The 22,337-nt window shown below is 47.2% G+C and overlaps 2 protein-coding genes across 5 annotated transcripts in view; one reads left to right on the plus strand and one right to left on the minus strand.

The window, feature by feature from the left end:
- The window catches only part of TMEM102 (transmembrane protein 102), a 171,013-nt gene that overhangs the window by 116,178 nt on the left and 32,498 nt on the right, over positions 1–22,337 (plus strand). The gene's annotated exons all lie outside the window — the stretch shown is intronic.
- Positions 10,721–20,931, minus strand: LOC308462369 (thialysine N-epsilon-acetyltransferase-like). The gene is made up of 6 exons (XM_080980047.1): positions 20,645–20,931; positions 19,085–19,139; positions 17,655–17,738; positions 17,391–17,492; positions 13,491–13,531; positions 10,721–12,520 (listed from the first exon to the last, which is right to left on the minus strand). Exons 1-6 carry the CDS (start codon positions 20,705–20,707, stop codon positions 12,344–12,346), a joined length of 522 nt encoding a protein of 173 aa, XP_080836173.1. The 5' UTR covers positions 20,708–20,931; the 3' UTR covers positions 10,721–12,343.

Below are 22,337 nucleotides of genomic sequence, written 5' to 3' on the forward strand. Positions count from 1 at the left end.
ACGCCCCAAGGGACTCCACAAGGCCCCACCCTCTCCTCAAGCCACACCCCCACTGGGACTCTCACTGGGTGACCTTTGTCCAGCCGCTGCCTTTCTCAGCCTAGCCTACCTCACAAGATTGTTGTGGGTATTAAAGGAGGAGGGGAGGGAGAACCTTGAGCTCCTTGGGGGATATGAATGCAACAAATAAAGAAATGAATAATAAAACTCTGTCCTGAGACTCAAGATGAACTTAAGAGACTGGGGGACGGGGCCTGCCCATTACCCCCTGCCCCCCTCCCGGCTTGACGGACACCTGGGCTCGGCCTTTGGGTGAGCATCGCAAGTTGAAATCTAAGCCTGGAGTTTAGATGCCAAAGGGACGGATCCAGGTTATAATAATAATAATAATTTATTATTTATACCCCGCCCATCTGGCTGGGCTTCCCCAGCCACTCTGGGCGGCTTCCCAAAAAAAATATTAAAATACTGTAATACATCAAACATTAAAAGTTTCCCGAAACAGGGCTGCCTTCAGATGTCTTGTAAAAGTCTGGTAGTTGTTGTTCTCTTTGACATCTGGTGGGAGGGTGTTCCACAGGGCGGGCGCCACCACCGAGAAGGCCCTCTGCCTGGTTCCCTGTAGCTTCTCGCAGGGAGGGAACCGCCAGAAGGCCCTCGGAGCTGGACCTCAATGTCCGGGCTGAACGATGGGGGTGGAGACGCTCCTTCAGGTCTACTGGGCCTTTGAGGCCATTTAGGGCTTTCAAGTTCAGCACCAACACTTTGAATTGTGCTCGGAAACGTCCTGGGAGCCAATGGAGGTCTTTCAGGACTGGTGTTATGTGGTCTCCCAGTCCCCAGTCTGGCTGCCACATTCTGTATTAATTGCAGTTTCCGGGTCACCTTCAAAGGTAGCTCCACGTAGAGTGCATTGCAGTAGTCCAAGCGGGAGATAACCAGAGCATGCGCCACTCTGGCCAGACAGTTCGCGGGCAGGGAGGGTCTCATCCTGCATACCAGATGGAGCTGGTAGACAGCTGCCCTGGACACAGAACTGACCTGCACCTCCATGGACAGCGGTGAGTCCAAAATGACTCCCAGGCTGCGCACCTGGTCCTTCAGGGGCACAGTTGCCTCATTCAGGACCAGGGAGTCCTCCACACCCGCCCACCTCCTGTCCCCCCAAAACAGTACTTCTGTCTTGTCAGGATTCAACCTCAATCTGCTAGCTGCCCTCCATCCTCCAACCGCCTCCAGGTTAAAGATTAGTGGGGTTTTTCAGGGTTGCCATCACCATCTAGTTAAAGACTAAACTGCGCTGGCAGCTGCTAACAGGAGCTTTTCCCTTCGAGGGCAAGGATGGCCAAGAGACCTGAGGAAAGATTAATTAACTGAGCACTTAATTATTCCCTTTCCGCCGGACGCTCCTGGTTACTCAGCGGAAGGGACCCCCCAAAGGTCATCTAGCCCAACCCGCCGCAATGCAGGAACCACAGCTAAGGATGGATGGCCACCTGTTACCTCTGGGGTGGAGAAAGGCACTCTGCACATGCTCAGCTCTCCTTTTGTCATTGCCCCCAATCCGCCTGCACAGGGATGAAGTTCTGGCCAGAGGTGCAGTGTTTCTTTTGCGCCACCCCCCGTGGCTGAAATTCTGGGACACCCCGGGACGGAATCAGAAATCGAGGCGGCTTCTGTAATTCTGGGGTGTCCCGGTAGAAACAGGACAGTTGGAGCGCACAGGGTGATGTCACAGGACCGGTCTTGGTGACGGAGGTTAATTGGGAGAAGAGAACAGAAAACGGCAGATCTCCCAGTCTGGCTGTGCTATGATTCGCAGGCAGCTCCTGCTGGGCTGAAGCACACACACATTGCAGTGGGTCAGACTGGAGATTTTTATTTTTATTTTTCGTATTTTTCCGCTCTATAAGACGCACCAGACCATAAGACGCACCTAGTTTTTGGAGGAGGAAAACAAGAAAAAAAATATTCTGAATCTCAGAAGCCAGAACAGCAAGAGGGATCGCTGCACAGTGAAAGCTGTTCTGGCTTCTGGGATAGCTGCGCAGCCTGCATTCGCTCCATAAGACGCACACACATTTCCCCTTACTTTTTAGGAGGGAAAAAGTGAGTCTTATAGAACAAAAAATACAGTATTTATCTGGCAACCCTACTCCCCAAGCCAAATTAAAGCCCTGGGTTTTTGCTTTGTTTTTTAAATTTTTCTCTTACTTTAACCCTGCAAAGCTTCATTTGTTACTTTTCATATACTCATCTCCATTCTTTTAATAGTAATTTTTGGTCCGATTGTCCCCTTATGAATGCTGTGAGTCTTGCCAGATGTATATATTAGCAAAATTTAATTTGCCATTCCTTTAGTAAAAAAACCGGAGGCATTCCTTTTGGGTATAATCACAAACGATATTCCTGACAATCAAAGGAAAGTTTCCTCCATGCGACAACAGCTGCCAGGATGCTCATTGCAAAAAAATGGAAAGGGAGAAAAATTCCATCCATAAAGCCCTAGGTTTTTGGGGAGCAGTTAACAGTAGCCTGAGAAATCTCTATGTGGGACAAGAAGCTACAGTTAGAACTGGGTATGGAACAAATGATTGGTTCAAAATTGGGAAAGGAATACGACAAGGCTGTATATTGTCTCCCTGCTTATTTAACTTATATGCAGAATTCATCATGCGAAAGGCTGGGCTGGATGAATCCCAAGCCGGAATTAAGGTTACCGGAAGAAATATCAACAACCTCAGATATGCAGATGACACAACCTTGATGGCAGAAAGTGAGGAGGAATTAAAGAACCTTTTAATGAGGGTGAAAGAGGAGAGCGCAAAATATGGTCTGAAGCTCAACATCAAAAAAAACGAAGATCATGGCCACTGGGCCCATCACCTCCTGGCAAATAGAAGCAGAAGAAATGGAGGCAGTGAGAGATTTTACTTTCTTGGGCTCCATGATCACTGCAGATGGTGACAGCAGCCACGAAATTAAAAGACGCCTGCTTCTTGGGAGAAAAGCAATGACAAACCTAGACAGCATCTTAAAAAGCAGAGACATCACCTTGCCAACAAAGGTCCGTATAGTTAAAGCCATGGTTTCCCCAGTGATGTATGGAAGTGAGAGCTGGACCGTAAAGAAGGCTGACTGCCAAAGAATTGATGCTTTTGAATTATGGTGCTGGAGGAGACTCTTGAGAGTCCCATGGACTGCAAGAAGATCAAACCTCTCCATTCTGAAGGAAATCAGCCCTGAGTGCTCACTGGAAGGACAGGTCCTGAAGCTGAGGCTCCAAGACTTTGGCCACCTCATGAGAAGAGAAGACTCCCTGGAAAAGACCCTGATGTTGGGAAAGATGAAGGGCACAAGGAGAAGCGGATAACGGAGGACGAGATGGTGGGACAGTGTTCTCGAAGCTACAGACATGAGTTTGACCAAACTGCGGGAGGCAGTGGAAGACAGGAGTGCCTGGCGTGCTCTGGTCCAGGGGGTCACGAAGAGGCGGACACGACTAAACGGCTAAACAACAACAACAGTAGCCTTTCTAACTTGCAGGGCTCAGCATTCAGCCCTGAATGTGAGACACTGAATCTCTGGGGAACCTTTGGGAGGAAATCCTACTCTGCACAGCTCCTGCAAAACAGCCCCTCATGCTTCAGGTGTAGCAGGAAACCCCCCACCCCAATCATTCAGTTTGTACAAACTTCACACACACTCACACACTACATACACTACACCTCTGTTATAAATTCATAGAAAATCAACCATACATCGGATTTGCACTGTTCCACTTTTATTTTACTCCATGAAGGAAGGACTACAAAATGGGGAAGGTTTGATCTAGGAGTCTTGGTTGACCACAAACCTGACATGAGCCAACAGTGTGACGCGGCAGCTAAAAAAGCCAATGCAATTCTGGGCTGCATCAATAGGAGTATAGCATCTAGATCAAGGGAAGTAATAGTGCCACTGTATTCTGCTCTGGTCAGACCTCACCTGGAGTACTGTGTTCAGTTCTGGGCACCACAGTTCAAGAAGGACACTGACAAACTGGAACGTGTCCAGAGGAGGGCAACCAAAATGGTCAAAGGCCTGGAAACGATGCCTTATGAGGAACGGCTAAGGGAGCTGGGCATGTTTAGCCTGGAGAAGAGGAGGTTAAGGGGTGATATGATAGCCAGGTTCAAAGATAGAAAAGGATGTCACATAGAGGAGGGAGAAAGGTTGTTTTCTGCTGCTCCAGAGAAGCGGACACGGAGCAATGGATCCAAACTACAAGAAAGAAGATTCCACCTAAACATTAGGAAGAACTTCCTGACAGTAAGAGCTGTTTGACAGTGGAATTTGCTGCCAAGGAGTGTGGTGGAGTCTCCTTCTTTGGAGGTCTTTAAGCAGAGGCTTGACAACCATATGTCAGGAGTGCTCTGATGGGGTTTCCTGCTTGGCAGGGAGTTGGACTCGATGGCCCTTGTGGTCTCTTCCAACTCTATGATTCTATGATTCTATGATACAGGGCAGCCATAATCCCTTGAGCATCCCAGCACATACACAGGAGCCCTGCCCAGTTGCTATGCCAACCCTGATGGTCCCAGACAGAAGACCATCAAGATCACAAAGAACTTGCATATGGGAGTGGATTCAGCACAGACTGGAACAAAGGACAATAATCAGCTCTTCCCTCTGGGGGCAGGAAACTGCAAACTCCCCTCTGTCACCTGGAAAGTACTCATGGGGAGGGGGAAAGGGGGAACCAGCCAGGTGACAGGACACTCAGGTTACCACCACAACTCCTCCCTCAACCCCTCCTTTCTGTGATGTATGCATGATGTTTCAGGGGGTGGGCTTGATCTACAGGGTGCCAATTTCAAAAGTCTTTATAAGGCCTTGCACACCATTTTTCTGGGTTCCTCCTCTCTCCTGCGTGTGAGGGGAGCACCCTGTTGCAACAGTTCAATAAAGGCCAAGCCTACAGGCTGCTGTTTTGCCCCAAGTTATCCTGGTTGGTGTCTTTGTTTTTGTCCAAGGGAGCCCTCGGATTTTTCCGTTAACACAGGTGAGAAGGGGGTCTCACCTGCTCCCCCCACCTGCCTTGAGTCTCTCCTTCCCTTCCCTCCTCTCTGCCGAGACGCTTGGGAACCCGGTGCAGCAAATTATGCATTGTAAGCAAACACACGTCTGTGTATTTAGCCTGCGCGATGTAGACGGCTCTGGATCAGTTAAGCAAATATACTCAGCACGATCATTGGAGCAAAATTTGAATTCGGGAGTTGCGCCCGGCCTATTAACTTTTCATTTAATGGCCCACCCCCAGTGTCTCTCTTCCTCTCGGACGGCGAGGAACACAATTCGGGGAAAACATACGAAGGGCTTGCCGGATGAGGCCGATGGCCTGTTTTCACAGTGGCCAAGCAGGTGCCCGTTATGGAGAAAACCTGCAAGCAGGATTCGAACGCAAGACCCATTCGCCACTCCTGCGGTTTCCAGCAACTGAGATTCAGCAGCAAAATGAATTCATTTTAGAATGCTGTGGTTTTTTTTATTGTTGTTAGCTGCTCTGGGCCCGGCTTTGGCTGGGGAGGGCGGGATATAAATAAAATATTATTATTATTATTATTATTCTGACTGTGGCAGGCACAGCCTGGCTAGTTGCCATCATAAGCCCTCTCCTCCATGAATAGCCAACTCCTTCCTGACCTGAGAAGAGCCTGCAAGCTAATAATAATAATAATAATAATAATAATAATGTATTATTTATACCCCGCCCATCCGGCTGGGTCTCCCCAGCCACTCTGGGCGGCTTCCAACAAAACACTAAAATGCAATAGTCTATTAAACATTAAAAGCTTCCCTAAACAGGGCTGCCTTCAGATGTCTTCTAAAAGTCTGGTAGTTGTTGTTCTCTTTGACATCTGGTGGGAGGATGTTCCACAGGGCGGGCGCCACCACCGAGAAGGCCCTCTGCCTGGTTCCCTGTAACCTCACTTCTCGCAGGGAGGGAACCGCCAGAAGGCCCTCGGAGCTGGACCCCAGTGTCCGGGCTGGACGATGGGGGTGGAGACGCTCCTTCAGGTATACTGGACCGAGGATCCGGCCATTGGGCCCATCTGGCAGCCGCCGATAGCCCTGTTTGTTAATTTGCAATTAATCTTCTGTTAAAGCCACCCAGGTCGCTGCTTCCAGTGGCAGGTAGTTCCATAGTTTAACTCAACGCTGCTTGAAGAAGGACTTTCTTTTCTCCATGCCGTGCCATGTTTTTATTGGCGTCTATCATGTTCCTGAGCCTTAACATCAAAGCAGCTGGGTACGGATGCTTAAAATCACATTTGAAGCCCACACCTTCAAACGGTAAGCGATAAACTACAGTTCCCTGAATTCTCTCTCTCTCTGTGTGCTTTGAATGTTTTTCAAGGAATAGTGTGTGTCCACAGCTAACAGTCCCCAACTGTGTTGATCTGAAATAGGTTTTTCCTCCCCAGTGATTTGGAAAACGAATATCCAGCCTTGCCGGTTGAAATAAAAAGATTCGGCTAAAGAGGCAGAACATCTGAAGGGGAAAGATAATTTAGATTCTTTCCAACCCAGCATGCACCGGTCGGCTTCTCCTGGCTGTACGTTTTTGATGACTCTGAGACTTCGTTTTTCTGATCCTTCGCCCGAGTCTTCAGAACGAAAGGAGCGTTTTGCAGATACTTCCCCCCGCCGGCACTTCAAACAGCAAAAAGGGAGAAATTTCAAAGGGCTTTTGAGGCTCGCAGAGTTCAGTTGCGAGTCAGGCTGCTAGAAGGTAAAAGGTTTCGACACCATCCTCTTTTGGCTGCAGAAAGTCCTTCGCGCAGCGTGTCATTGACCTGTGGAACTCCCTCCCACAGGAATCGGCCATGGCTACTAACTTGGATGATTGGACAAATTTAGGGAGGAGGCGAGAGCTAACCATGACTAGGCGCTGCCTCCATGGCTGCTCTCAGTTACTGGGGCAATTGGCTGGCCACTGTGAGAGCAGCAGAAGAAGAAGAGTTTGGATTTGATATCCCGCCTTTCACTCCCTTTAAGGAGTCTCAAAGTGGCTAACATTCTCCTTTCCCTTCCTCCCCCACAACAAACACTCTGTGAGGTGAGTGGGGCTGAGAGACTTCAGAGAAGTGTGACTGGCCCAAGGTCACCCAGCAGCTGCAGGTGGAGGAGCGGAGACGCGAACCCGGTTCCCCAGATTACGAGACTACCGCTCTTAGCCACTACACCACACCAGGATGCTGGTGTTGCAGGAATTTATGTATGGGGGGGTGTTCGCCCCTCCAGCAGATATCACATACCTGCAGCCCACTACCAAAATCAGCACCATCACTTTTGGGACTTTTGTGATTTGTCTCCACAAAACACTTCATCAGTTTCTTCCTATCTATTCAAAGGGCCTTTGCTGCATAACACCAAATGTAAGAATTCACTGATCAGTGTCTCTCTGTACTGGCTCACTAGGAAAACTTCAGAAATTCATATAGACCTGTAAGCTCAGCCTCTCAGCAGCCCCTCTGCCTGAGTGATAATTCCTGGCATCCTGATACCTGAGTGCCAGACAGGTAGCCATTCCAGAAATAACAAACCCAGAGGAAGACAAAAGGGTGTGGTTAACTTGGCTGGGAAACAGGGAAATGTGAATATCTCTTTTGTTCCACTTGAAGGGTGTTTGGCGGAGGGCAAGGAGAACCATGGGGCAGGGTCCAGGATGCTCAGATTACGGCCACCAGACCTCCCCTTTCATGATGTAACCGTGATGTAGTTTGGGGGGGTGTAACATGGGGATTGGCAGCTAATAAAAGTTTGGGTTCTCTTTTGTTCGGGGCTTCCATCTTGTTCCACCTGGTGGCAGGTGGGAGTCCTGTGGCAACAGCCTTCAATCAAGACCAAGCCTACTGGCTGCTGTTTTGCTCTGGTATTCCTGGCTGGTGTCCTTGTTTTTTGTCCAAGGGAGCCCTCAGATTTCTCCATTAACACTGGGCTAGGTGGGACGTTAGCCTGATCCAGCAGAATATTCTTATATTCTCCAGGAAGTGATATAGGAAAAGATAGGGGTGGTTGGCTTTTGCTGCCCAACTCCCCAAGGGGGGGGCGAGTCCCCTAAGTCCATGATCGGTCAGAGATTAATGGATGGAGGCGGGAGGCAGGAAAAGCAAGGCAGGTCTTCGTTTTTCTGTTGCAACTGAATTCCCTCCCCTCCTTGCACGGAGGCAAGAGAGACCCCGAACCAAGAAGAAACATCTCTTTTAAGGGTTTGCATTTGGCAAGGGGGAAAAGGACACCCCCTTCTCCACAAACAGTCAGAAATTTCATCACACAGAAAGCGGGGTTGCTGTGGCTCAGGCAGGCCAAGGTGTGATATTCCTGAATATTTAGCAAGTTTTACATAGTTCTAGTCTAAACCACAGAGCCTAGGACTTGCCGATCAGAAGGTTGGCGGTTCGAATCCCCACGACGGGGTGAGCTCCCGTTGCTCGGTCCCAGCTCCTGCCAACCTAGCAGTTCGAAAGCACGTCAAAGTGCAAGTAGATAAATAGGTACCACTCCGGCGGGAAGGTAAACGGCGTTTCCGTGCGCTGCTCTGGTTCGCCAGAAGCGGCTTAGTCCTGCTGGCCACATGACCCGGAAGCTGTACGCCGGCTCCCTCGGCCAATAAAGCGAGATGAGCGCCGCAACCCCAGAGGGGTCCCTTTACCTTTACCTTTACATAGTTCCAGACACAGTTTACACCAAACATTAGCATTTGATAAGACCATCGGGATGGCTGTCGGATATCCCTCAGTGCAGAGCATCTGGGCAAATAATGCCAATTATTACAAAGGAGGTTTATAGATATAGGAGCGGAATTCCTTCAGGAACTGCCCCTGATTGCTATCTGCCTACCTGTTCTCAGGCAAGGGGGGTTAAGGAAATATTTATAATCTTTAGGAGAGCCAAGATGATTTTCAGATTGCTTTCCTGTGCTGTTTTAGACATGTGGATCATATACTTATGTATGTGTGTTTACCTTGTCCAATTATCAACATTTATTCTATATTTGAAGGAAATCAGCCTTTAGTTCTCACTGGAAGGACAGATCCTGAAGCTGAGACTCCAAGACTTCGGCCACCTCATGAGAAGAGAAGACTCCCTGGAAAAGACCCTGATGTTGGGCAAGATGAAGGGCACAAGGAGAAGGGGAAGACGGAGGACGAGATGGTGGGACAGTGTTCTCGAAGCTATGAACATGAGTTTGACCAAACTGCGGGAGGCAGTGGAAGACAGGAGTGCCTGGCGTGCTCTGGTCCAGGGGGACACAAAGAGGCAGACACGACTAAATGACTCAACAACAACAAATTCTATATTTGAGACTTCAGGATTCCTATAACAGAAGAAAATACAGGGTTGAGCTAGATCACCACTGGGTGCTTTTCCAATTCTACGGTTCCGTGATTCTTTGTCTTCACCACTGCAGACCGGTTGGCGTAAGAGCGATCAGGAGGTTTCGCACGGTGCTTCAGTGTCAAAGGGCGCCCGATTCGGGTTAAATATTAGTTCGGTGTTTTTGCCTATACCGTTTCGGTTCAATAGCAAACCGGCCTGGATGCTTCAAGGACTCGTCTTCTTCCCCTTTGGCCTGGAGACTTGAAGGCCCCCCCCAAGAAACTGGCTCTCTCCTAGACTGCAAATTTTTAACCTGAAACACGTGGTCACTTCTTTCTTTCCATCCCAGAATTGTACTGCCTGGTTCTGATTCTAAAATTTTGTCTAAAATGTATAAATTGCTGCTTGAATGGCATTTGAAGGACCAGGAGGTTAAGTCGGTTATGATTCACTGGGCCAAGGATTTTGGGTATAATATACAGCTGAGTGATTGGGTAAAATTATGGAAAGAAGGTTTAAAATTTACTGCATGCAATGCCTTAAAAGAAAATGTGATGAAAATGATGTATAGATGGTATATTACACCTGTCAAGTTAGCGAAGATGTATAAAGTCAGTAATAAATGTTGGAAATGTAAAGAAAAAGAGGGAACATTTTATCACATGTGGTGGGAATGTAAAAAGGTGAAATGATTCTGGGAGATGATATATAACAAGATGAAAAAAATGTTGAAATATACATTTATAAAGAAACCAGAAGCATTTTTACTGGGCATTGTTGGGAGTGATATAAATAGAAAGGAATGTAAGCTCTTTTTATATGCAATAACAGCAGCAAGAATATTATTGGCCCAAAAATAGAAGCAAGAAGAACTACCGACGATTGAAGAATGGAGGATGAAGTTAATGGACTATGCAGAACTAGATAAACTAACAGGAAGGATTCGAAACCAGCGGGACCATAAATTCACGGAAGACTGGAGTAAATTTACGGACTATCTGAAAAGTATTTGTGAAGATCAGACGACGTTTGTAGATTTGCAAGAAGTTTTGTGGGGAGTATGATTGGAAGTATTGCAAAAATGGAGAAGGGGAAGGATGATTTGTTAAGAGATGTAAAGGCAATATAAAGTTAAGACATGCATAAGAAGTGGTTAAAACGGTGGATCATCAGAGGTGCTGATGGAAGTCCAAAAAGATTGTATAAGTGATACGTTTTGTGGTACATTTTATAATTTATATGTTAAAATCAATAAAAATTATTTTTTTTTAAAAAAAAGAATTGTATGGCCTGGTTCTAGCGGCTCGGTGACCGAGAGGGAAAACCACTCTGCGTGTGCTCCGGAGACAACCGCTCTTTATTTTTAAGCAGAATTCGGGTGGCATTGTAAATCATCGAATCGCAGAATTCTAGAGTCGGAAGGGACACCTGAGGGTCATCCAGACCAACCCGCTCCAATGCAAGAATATTTTGCCCTGAGCAAGAACTCCCCACATTGGAAGATTGGCAAGTAAAGATGGTTGAATATGTGGATTCGGAATCGCCGTGATGAACTGTTTCCAAAGGACTGGGGCAAATTTATACTTTATAGGAAAGAAAATTGTAAACAGTTGAAAACGTGTGTCTGAGTCGAAATGTTTGGTAATGGGAAATTAAGTAGCTGATTTACTTATAAGAAAGCGATTGCTAAAAGATTGATGTAAGGTAAAAAAGTGAATATAGGAATGTGAAGAAATTGGTAAAGTGATATGGAAGTCTGTTAGAGGGAGGGAAAGAGGTTGATGCTTTATTTAAGCAATGCTTTAAGTTATGAATTTTGTGGTTTTTTGATACTGAAATGTAATGAAATATGGAAAACTTAATAAAAATTATATTAAAAAAAAGAGGAATATTTTGCCCTGGTTAATCTTAAACTCCCTCCCTCCTGTAGTGGATTTTTCTCCAAATTGCCACTCCGGCTGCGGCACAGCTTTTTAACTTTATTGGCCCACAAAAGCAGAGTCCCGCAGGTTTATAAACTTGCACAGGTTTACACAGAGGTATTCCTTCCCCTTGGTTTCACACATGCGTGGAAATTAAATCCTGTAACAACCAGCTAGCTAGACCTGAATAGAAGAGACCAGAGATGGGAAGAAAATTAAGTTCTGACCAGAAAGGCAGATTAAGTCGACGGATTATGCAGAGATGGCAAAAACGACTGGAAGAATCCGAAATCCGGAAAGCTAAAATTTTTAATAAGGAATGGGGGGAAATTACAATTTATCTGGGGGGGGGGGAATCATTGTAAACGGTTACAATCATTAGTGGGAATGGAATAACACCTGGTGAATTTTGGGTTATAATGGAGATGTAAAAGGTTTGATTATTATTATTAATAATAACAATAAATTTTATTTATACCCCGCCCTCCCCGGCCAAAGAAAAGAAAAGAAAATTAAAATACAGGTTAAAATGCAATTTAAAATGCAGCCTCATTTTAAAGTAGCTGATAAATCAAGACCGTAAGAGGTCTTATAAAAGATGCAGGAGTAAATGGCCGACAACAGGATCCACAAAGGAGAGGAGGGAATATTCTTTCGAATCTTGTTTTTATGATGTATGTTGGATATGCGATTGTAAAATCTTAATTTGGAAAACCAAATAAATATTTCTTTTTTTAAAAGAAGAAGGGCGAAAGCATCACCAAAGGCAAGAACAAGGCCACAGATTCGTCAGAAAATTTCTTCAGGCTTCTTCGCAGACTAATTTATTTATTTATTTATTTTGCAACAACCCTGCATTGCAAGGGGTTGGTCTAGATGGCCGCAGGAGGGCCCTCCTGTGATTCTGTGACTCTTCTCCTCTTACCCAAACGCCTCCTCCGCACTCGCTTTTGCTGCCCCTGCATCGCGGGCTATCCATCCCCCCCTCTCTAACTACAAAACATGCCCCGTCCGGGAGCCTAGGTGTGGAGGGTAGAATTCGAACCCAGAGCCCGCTAGAATCTCTTCTCAGCTGCCAGCCTCCTCAGGGCCTCGTTGGAGAAACGCAGGAGGTGCCAGCCGTCCTTGTCGGTCAGGTTTTCGCCTCCCCTCCTCTCGAGGAAGCTCAGGACGTCCGCCTTCTGGGAGGAAACATGCATTCGGAGTTGGCTGAGGCCTTGGCGCCAGGCAACCTGTGGCGGCAGGGAGAAGGGGAGGGAATTAATAATAATAATAATAATAATAATAATAATAATAATAATAATAATTTATTTATACCCCGCCCTTCCCGGTTCAAAAACCGGGCTCAGGGCGGCTAACAACAAATGTATAACACTTAATTCTAAAAGCTGCATAAAATACAGTATAAAAACATGAATAACAATAAAATTCAAAAATCAATTTAGGGGAAATAAGCATAAGGGCTAGCTGGCTGAATTGGTCCTACTTGGGCCAGCGAGGAGGCCAGGGGAGAATTAGCTGTGGGGTCCCAGAGTGCGTAATCTTCATAAAAGGGGAGGGGGAGGGAAGGAAGGGAAATAAAAGATCAGGCTGAATTCAAATTAAAGGCCAGGCGGAATAGCTCTGTCTTACAGGCCCAACGGAAGCAGGTTAAATCCTGAAGGGCCCTGGTCTCATGGGACAGAGCATTCCACCAGGTCGGAGCTATCACTGAGAAGGCCCTGGCCCTGGTGGAGGATAGTCTGACTTCCTTAGGGCCCAGGACCTCTAAACTATGATTATTCATGGACCTTAAGGTCCTCTGTGGGGCAGACCAGGAGAGGCCATCCCATAAATACGAATGTTTGGCAATGGGAACTTTCCAGCCAAGAGAGGACAAAGGGACTGTCTCCTTATGAGATGTATGTTACTTTTCTAAGCTAAGTCTGCCTTCTGGGATCTGACTGTGAACAGAATGATGTGTGAGTAAACCTTTTTATACTTTTACAGATGACTGCGTCGTGTCTTATCATTTAGGAGGGAATAAGGGGGAAATACCAGAACAGTTATTCTAGAGGCTTTAGCGAGCCTGAGCAAACGCATCCACTGCGAGTTTAAAAGGGGGAATGTTACTCTGCTAAATTGTGGAACTTGTTAACACGAGTTGGAAAGGCTATAACCAGACAATATATCCTCTCCTGCATACCTGAACAAACAACTCACCTCACCCGCCTGCTCCATCAGCGCCTTCCCGATCCGCCTCCCTGTGAGGAAGGACAACCAGAGGAAGCCTGTTAGGATACGGTGCTCTGGGTGCGATTCCTACGTGGCAAAAGAGGGTTGGGATGGATGACCTCTGAGGGTCCCCGACTCTACAATTCCACAACTCTGTGAGAAGGCGGCAGATTCCCCCTCGCTGGAGGTTTCTGAACGGAGAGGGCATCCGCCAGGGATTCTTAGGCTGCGAATCCGACATGGCGAAGCGGGTTGGTCTGGATGACCTCTGGTGGTCCCAGTCCAACTCGACATCTCTAGGATTCCATGATAAACAGAGCAGGGGAAAGGTGGATTCTATCCATCCTGAGGTGACTGCATTGATATCGCTGCTTCTCTCTGAAGATACAACCCAAGGCGTCAAGAATTTTGTGGCACTGCCAGGAGACCCCAGATAGCCTCTCACCTGAGCTCTGGCCAAACCTGCTCAGCTCCGGCCATTTTGTAGCCTCTTAAACCATGGGTCCCCTTCATGGATCACTGCCTTGCTGTGGCGAAGGGGCTTGAATAACTCAGAGAAGCTACGAACTATGCCGAGCAGGGCACCCAACATGAACAGGTCATAGTGGAGAGTTTTGACCAAACGTGATCCACCTGGAGGAGGAACCAGCAAGCCACTCCAGTATCCCTGCCAAGAAAACTCCATGGACAAAGACACTTTCTTGGGCTCCATGATCACTGCAGATGGTGACAGCAGCCACGAAATTAAAAGACGCCTGCTTCTTGGGAGAAAAGCAATGAGAAATCTAGACAGCATCTTAAAAAGTAGAGACATCACCTTGCCAACAAAGGTCCGTATAGTAAAAGCTATGGTTTTCCCAGTAGTGATGTATGGAAGTGAAAGCTGAACTATAAAGAAGGCTGATCGCCGAAGAATGGATGCTTTTGGATTCTGGTGCTGGAGGAGACTCTTGAGAGTCCCATGGACTGCAAGAAGATCTCTCCATTCTGAAGGAAATCAGCCCTGAGTGCTCACTGAAAGGACAGATCGTGAAGCTGAGGCTCCAAGACTTTGGCCACCTCCTGAGAAGAGAAGACTCCCTGGAAAAGACCCTGATGTTGGGAAAGATGGAGGGCACAAGGAGAAGGGGACGACAGAGGATGAGATGGTTAGACAGTGTTCTGGAAGCTACAAACATGAGTCTGACCAAACTGCGGGAGGCAGTGGAAGACAGGAATGCCTGGCGTGCTCTGGTCCAGGGGGTCACGAAGAGTCGGACACGACTTAAACGACTAAACAACAACAACAACAACAAACCATCGGTGGGGACGCAGGTGGCGCTGGGGGTTAAACCACAGAGCCTTGGGCTTGCCGATCAGAAGGTCGGCGGTTCGAGGAGGAGGTCACCCCATGCTCAGGTTTATTACTCCTGTGGGGACCTGTTGCGCAGCAGTAAAGATCAAGGTCTACTGACCACTAGCACCTTAGAGACCAACTCAGTTTATTCTTGGTATAAGCTTTTGTGTGCATGGTATCTGAACAGGTGTGCACGCACACGAAAGCTTATACCAAGAACAAACTGAGTTGGTCTCTAAGGTGCTACTAGGGACACGGGTGGCGTTGTGGGTTAAACCACAGAGCCTAGGACTTGCTGATCAAAAGGTCGGCGGTTCAAATCCCCGCGATGGGATGAGCTCCCGTTGCTCGGTCCCTGCTCCTGCCAACCTAGCAGTTCGAAAGCACGTCAAAGTGCAAGTAGATCAATAGATACCGCTCCGGCGGGAAGGTAAACGGCGTTTCCGTGCGCTGCTCTGGTTCGCCAGAAGCGGCTTAGTCATACTGGCCACATGACTCGGAAGCTGTACGCCGGCTCCTTCGGCCAATAAAGCGAGATGAGCGCCGCAACCCCAGAGTCGTCCGCGACTGGACTCCCCCCCCCTTTAAACCATGGGTAGACAAACTAAGGCCTGGGGGCTGGATGTGGCCCAATCGCCTTCTCAATCCGGCCCGCGGACGGTCCGGGAATCAGCGTGTTTTTACATGAGTAGAATGTGTCCTTTTATTTAAATTGCATCTCTGGGTTATTTGTGGGGCATAGGAATTCGTTCATTATTATTTTCCCCCAAAATATAGTCTGGCCCCCCACAAGGTCTGAGGGATAGTGGACTGGCCCCCTGCTGGAAAAGTTTGCTGACCCCTGTCTTGAACCCTGGCCCATCATGAAGCACAAACAGGGCTTCTTCAAGAGCAGCAGCTGCCCCCTTGATGCAAAAAAGGGGCGCGCCTTCAGTGCGCATTGAATTTTTCAACCTTCAAATCTGAAATATTACGGGGCTGCTAAAAACTTGTAACATGACTTGGGAATTCCAAAGATATTTTGGTTAGATCGCTGTAATTTGGTTTTGGTGGGTGAGTAAACGGGTGTGAAATTGTACAGAAATCGTTAAAAGCAATTGCCAAGTAGAATCATAGAATCATAGAAGAGTTGGAAGAGACCACAAGGGCCATCGAGTCCAACCCCCTGCCAAGCAGGAAACACCATCAGAGCACTCCTGACATATGGTTGTCAAGCCTCTGCTTAAAGACCTCCAAAGAAGGAGACTCCACCACACTCCTTGGCAGCAAATTCCACTGTCAAACAGCTCTTACTGTCAGGAAGTTCTTCCTAATGTTTAGGTGGAATCTTCTTTCTTGTAGTTTGGATCCATTGCTCCGTGTCCGCTTCTCTGGAGCAGCAGAAAACAACCTTTCTCCCTCCTCTATGTGACATCCTTTTCTATATTTGAACATGGCTATCATATCACCCCTTAACCTCCTCTTCTCCAGGCTAAACATGCCCAGCTCCCTTAGCCGTTCCTCATAAGGCATCGTTTCCAGGCCTTTGACCATTTTGGTTGCCCTCCTCTGGACACGTTCCAGTTTGTCAGTGTCCTTCTTGAACTGTGGTGCCCAGAACTGGACACAGTACTCCAGGTGAGGTCTGACCAGAGCAGCATACAGTGGCACTATTACTTCCCTTGATCTAGATGCTATACTCCTATTGATGCAGCCCAGAATTGCATTGGCTTTTTTAGCTGCCGCGTCACACTGTTGGCTCATGTCAAGTTTGTGGTCAACCAAGACTCCTAGATCCTTTTCACATGTACTGCTCTCAAGCCAGGTGTCACCCATCTTGTATTTGTGCCTCTCATTTTTTTTGCCCAAGTGCAATACTTTACATTTCTCCCTGTTAAAATTCAGGTTAAAGTACTTGCAGTTGTGGTTGCTGATTATTATTATTATTATTATTATTTAATAATTTTTAATAATTTATTATTTATACCCCACCCATCTGGCTGAGTTTCCCCAGCCACTCTGAGCAGCTCCCAATTAAGTGTTAAAAACAATACAGCATTAAATTATTATTATTATTATTATTATTATTATTATTATTGCAGAGGCTGGATGGCCATCTGTCATGGATGCTTTAGCTGAGATTCTTGCATTGCAAGGGGTTGGGCTGGATGACCTTTGGGTCCCTTCTAACTCTACAATTCTACGATTTAGAATTACGTGACATTTTCAGGAGGTAAAATTAAAATTCTCCTGGTTTTCCGGAAGCAGATTGTGTGCTCCTTCGTCGAACACCCATGTTGTCCGATCCAAAAGAGAATTGAAGGTTTGAAGTCCGCACACCCGAAGACATATTTTTAACACCGCCCTGCCATCACCGCTAAAACTGCCCCCCCCCAAAAAAGGTTTCACCCCGCTAAAATACCGCGTGGCTATTCGTAATGCTTCTGAATGCAAATTTCTGGAAACCACAGGACAAGAGAGCGCTGGTCTTGCGTTCGAATCCTGCCTGCGGATTTCCCAAAGCGGCTGGCTGCCATGAGGACAGGATTCGACCACTACCTCCCCATCCGTACCTCTAAATTCCGGCATGACGTAAAGATTGTCCATGTAGATGTTCTTTCCCCTCCAGGTGTTATAGGTGTACGAGAAGAGGGTGTACCCGATAAGGGTGTAGCCTGCGTGTGGAGCAAAATAAATAATGTTACGCAGGAGTTCAGCCTTGCTGGCATTTCCAGACCACCCACTTGCGCCTCAATCGCAGCAGCAGCAGCTTCTCCCTGCGGGTCGGATCATGTCCATCGCAAGATTGGACATGATCCGGCTCATCCCCTCATTACCTTCCTTGCTTTTCTCTTCGGCGGGGACTTCGGCTACAAGGCACTCGTACTGGGTCTGCTCCCCAAATCCGGCTTTCTTCAGCTCTGGGGAGGAAGCGGGAAAGGGAGGAGCAGTAATAATAATAATAATAAATAATAATAAATTTTTATTTATACCCCGCCCTTCCCGGTTCAGAAAACCAGGCTCAGGGCGGCTAACGACAAATTTAAAACACTTAATTGATGCAACAAGAAGCAGCATAAAATACAGTATAAAATGTGAATAACAATAAATTCAGAATTCAAAAATCAATTAAGGGGGGAAATCCATCCAATAAACATTAGATGATCACCAGGGCTAGCTGGCTAAGTTAGTCCTATTTGGGCCGGCGAGGAGACCAGGGGAGAATTACGGTAGCTGTGGGGTCTCAGAGCGGGTAACCTTCATAAAAAGGGAAGGAAGAGGAATAAAAGATCAGGCTGGATTCAAATTAAAGGCCAGGCGGAATAGCTCTGTCTTACAGGCCCGACGGAAGGAGCTTAAATCCTGCAGGGCCCTGGTCTCCTGGGACAGAGCAGTCCACCAGGTCGGAGCCACCACTGAGAAGGCCCTGGCCCTGGTGGAGGATAATCTGACTTCCTGGGACCTCTAAATTATGAATATTCATGAACCTTAAGGTCCTCTGTGGGGGAGACCAGGAGAGGTGGCCTTTCAACAATAAAACTGCCTCTTAGCGCCCCCTGTAGGTAATCCCAGTATCACCCCCGGGGGCACAACCACCCCTGTAAAAGGTAAAAGGTAAAGGACCCCCAGACGGTTAGGTCCAGTCAAAGGCGACTCTGGGGTTGCAGCGCTCATCTCACGTTCAGGCCAAGGGAGCTATAATAATAATAATAATAATAATAATAATAATAATAATAAAATTTTATTTATATCCCGCCCTCCCCAGCCGAAGCTGGGCTCAGAGCTGGCGTTTGTCCGCAGACAGCTTTCCGGGCCATGCGGCCGGCAGGACTAAACCACTTCCGGCACAAGGGGACACTGTGACGGAAATCAGAGAGCATGGAAACGCCGTTTACCTTCCCACCGGAGTGGTACCTTTTTATCTACTTGCGCTTTTGACGCGCTTTCGAACTGCTAGGTTGGCAGGAGCAGGGACCGAGCAACGGGAGCTCACCCCGTCATTGCGGGGATTCGAACCGCCCACCTTCCGATCAGGAAGCCCAAGAGGCTCCATGGTTTAGACCACAGCGCCACCCACGTCCCAAACCACTCCTGTAGGGAGCCACTAATCTAAGGTTACCATACGTCCCCGTTTCCCAGGGACAGTCCCCAGATTTACAAATCAGTCCCCATACAAAATCCGTTGAAGTTGAAAAGTGTCCCCAGATTCATTGGGAAAAATCTGGTAACCTTATAATCTATATGCACACCGGAGCCCCTTCTTTACCTTCGACGTTGGTCCTGAGCGAGCCCAAAGGGACGTTGTAAATGCCCGCAATCTCCTGTTTATAGGGAGAGAGAGAGAATTGGGAGCAAAAGCTCTGGTTTGCAGCCGCCTCGAGACTCATTTGTTCCCCTTTCACCCTGGGATCCTTATGATGAATCGTGCACAGAAGAACAGTCAGGATCAGGCCCAGGGCCGGATTTAGGTTGGACGAGGCCCTAAGCTACTGGAGGTAATGGGGCCCTTTATATGTCCAGCTGTCCTTTGTCAACAACTGTTTTTTTGTGTTGAACATATGCTATATGGTCATTTATGGACCTAAAGCCATTTGCACATAACAAAATGTATATTTGATCAAAGTAATTGTTTAACTGAAATGCAATTAAGAAGTATATTAATAGCGAAATACAATTAAGAGGTATATTAATAGTGAAATAATTATTAAGGTCTAACTTAAAATGATTTTTTTATCCGTAACAAACTTAATAATGCAAACACATTGGCATTTGGCAATATCAAAAGTTCCTTTAGAAACACAATTTTCAAAGACTCATAATTTTTTTGGGGGGGGGGCTAAGAAAGTGGGGCCCTAAACCATGGGTAGGCAAACTAAGCTCTTGACAGAAGGTGCTGGCACTAATTGAGCCCCCGCAAGAGATAGGCAGATGACACAACCTTGATAGCAGAAAGTGAGGAGGAATTAAAGAACCTTTTAATGAGGGTGAAAGAGGAGAGCGCAAAATATGGTCTGAAGCTCAACATCAAAAAAAACGAAGATCATGGCCACTGGGTCCATCACCTCCTGGCAAATAGAAGGGGAAGAAATGGAGGCAGTGGGAGATTTTACTTTCTTGGGCTCCATGATCATTGCAGATGGTGACAGCAGCCACGAAATTAAGAGACGCCTGCTTCTTGGGAGAAAAGCAATGACAAACCTAGACAGCATCTTAAAAAGCAGAGACATCATCTTGCCAACAAAGGTCCATATAGTTATAGCTCTGGTTTTCCCAGTAGTGATGTATGGAAGTGAGAGCTGGACCAGAAAGAAGGCTGATCGCCGAAGAATGGATGCTTTGAATTCTGGTGCTGGAGGAGACTCTTGAGAGTCCCATGGACTGCAAGAAGATCAAACCTCTCCATTCTGAAGGAAATCAGCCCTGAGTGCTCACTGGAAGGACAGATCCTGAAGCTGAGGCTCCAAGACTTTGGCCACCTCATGAGAAGAGAAGACTCCCTGGAAAAGACCCTGATGTTGGGAAAGATGGAGGGCACAAGGAGAAGGGGACGACGGAGGACGAGATGGTGGGACAGTGTTCTCGAAGCGACCAGCATGAGTTTGACCAAACTGCGGGAGGCAGTGGAAGACAGGAGTGCCTGGTGTGCTCTGGTCCAGGGGGTCACGAAGAGGCGGACACGACTAAATGACTTAACAACAACAAGAAGAGATAGGAGTTGGCCCTCCAACCCCATGTCATCCCGACCCAACCAGAGGACCTCTGTCTTCGAACCCTCAGAGGTCTCTCCCAACTCTGACCGTTCCGTGCTTCTCATCGCGTTCCTCACCTTCACCAGTCGCATGATGTCCTTCAGGTCTTTTGGAGCACAAGGGCGGATGATGAAACTCATGGCTCCAGATTCTCCCAGGCTACTTACTCTGTAGAAAGGACTGCTGTGTGCATCTGGGCTGCGTTTGAAAGCTGGGAGGGTGGCTGGTCGAGAATCTGCTTGATTCCTGAGTGACGACTTGGACTCCGGTGGGGGTGGGAGGGGTTTCTGGGCGCTTTGGAGGGAGAAGGTTCCAAGGTCAATCCGTCAGGCTTCTTAGATCTCAGCGAGGAGAAGATGGGAACTTGAACTCTCTCCAGGGTCCTGCGGCCGGCCATAGTTTTCGAGACGTGACAGTAATATCCAAAGGCAACACGATGACCAAGTACAACAATGCGATGTCAATATTGTTGCAAGAATTTATGTATAGGTTGGGGGGGGTTGCCCCTCCAGCATATATCATGCACATGCAGCCCACTACCAAAACCAGCACAATCGCTTTTGTGACTTTTGTGATTTTGTTGTAAATAAAAATCTGCCCTTTTTCCTTATGGGGTATCCAAGAGCCCATATAGAGTCCTTACATAGGTTCCCTATTGGTAGGAGAAAATAACAGAGGCCAACCAGAGAATATTGAGAAGCAAAGCAGCTAGTAAGTTTGATCTTTATTGATCTGTTGCAACAGGGTGCTCCCCTCACACGCAGGAGAGGAGGAGGACCCACAAAAATGTTGTGCAAGGGCTTATAAAGACTTTTGAAATTCCCACCCTGTAGATCAAGACCACCCCCAGAAACATCATACATACATCACAGGAGGGGTGTAACCTAAGACCACCCCTCAGATACATCACACCTACATCACAGAAAAGGCGGTCTAAAACAGAACATTTGAATGTTGTTTTTCTCCTCTCGTTGTTTATCTCCTGTCTGGCAGGTTACTTGATTGGATTTCCTGGGGAGCCTGGCCAGTCTTTTGTAATGATAAATACTTATTTCCTGGGCCAGGTCACAGGCTCACACCCTATTCATATCTTAAATGTGTCCTTAAGACAGGATTTGTGAGGAAAGAGACAATGGGGAGACTTTTCCAGTTTGACCTTGCAGAGAAAACATTTGCTCAGGTTAGGAATCAAAATGGTTCCAGGTTGGCCTTCCTGCGCTGATCTATGTATGTGCTTGGTTGGTACACTTATGAACATTACCATATATCTAAGACCATAAAATTCCTATCACAATTTGTCCCCACAAAACACCCCATTACAGTTTCTTCCTAACTATTCAAAGGGTCTCTGCTGCAAAATACCAAATGTAACAATTCACTGATCAATGGATCTCTGTACTGGATCACTGGAAAACTTCAGAAATTCATCTAGACAGGTGAGCTCAGCTCCTCAGCAGCCCCTCTGCCTGAGTGATAATTCCTGGCATCCTGATACCTGAGTGCCAGACAGGTAGCCATTCCAGAAAGAACAAACCCAGATGAAGACAAAAGGGTGGGATTCACTTGGCTGGGAAACAGGGAAATATAAATATCTCTTTTGTTACATTTGATGGGTGTTTGGTGGAGGGCAAGGAGAACCATAGGGCAGCGTCCAGGATGCTCAGATTATGGCCACCAGACCTCCCCTTTTGTGATGTAACCGTGATGTAGTTTGGGGGGGTGTAACATGGGGATTAGCAGCTAATAAAAGTTTGGGTTCTCTCTTGTTCG

This window comes from Podarcis pityusensis (assembly GCF_964106645.2).
Source record: "Podarcis pityusensis genome assembly, chromosome: 13".
In the NCBI taxonomy this organism is placed as follows: domain Eukaryota; kingdom Metazoa; phylum Chordata; class Lepidosauria; order Squamata; family Lacertidae; genus Podarcis; species Podarcis pityusensis.

What these genes read in the sequence shown, in the direction of transcription:
- LOC308462369 (XM_080980047.1), bottom strand. Translation starts at nt 20,707, where the DNA reads ATGAGTTTCATCATCCGCCCTTGTGCTCCAAAAGACCTGAAGGACATC. An exon ending in GCTCAGGACCAACGTCGAAG is followed by an intron (nt 17,739 to 19,084) that starts GTAAAGAAGGGG and finishes CTTCCTCCCCAG; the next exon opens with AGCTGAAGAAAGCCGGATTT. An exon ending in TGATGGAGCAGGCGGGTGAG is followed by an intron (nt 12,521 to 13,490) that starts GTGAGTTGTTTG and finishes CTGCCGCCACAG; the next exon opens with GTTGCCTGGCGCCAAGGCCT.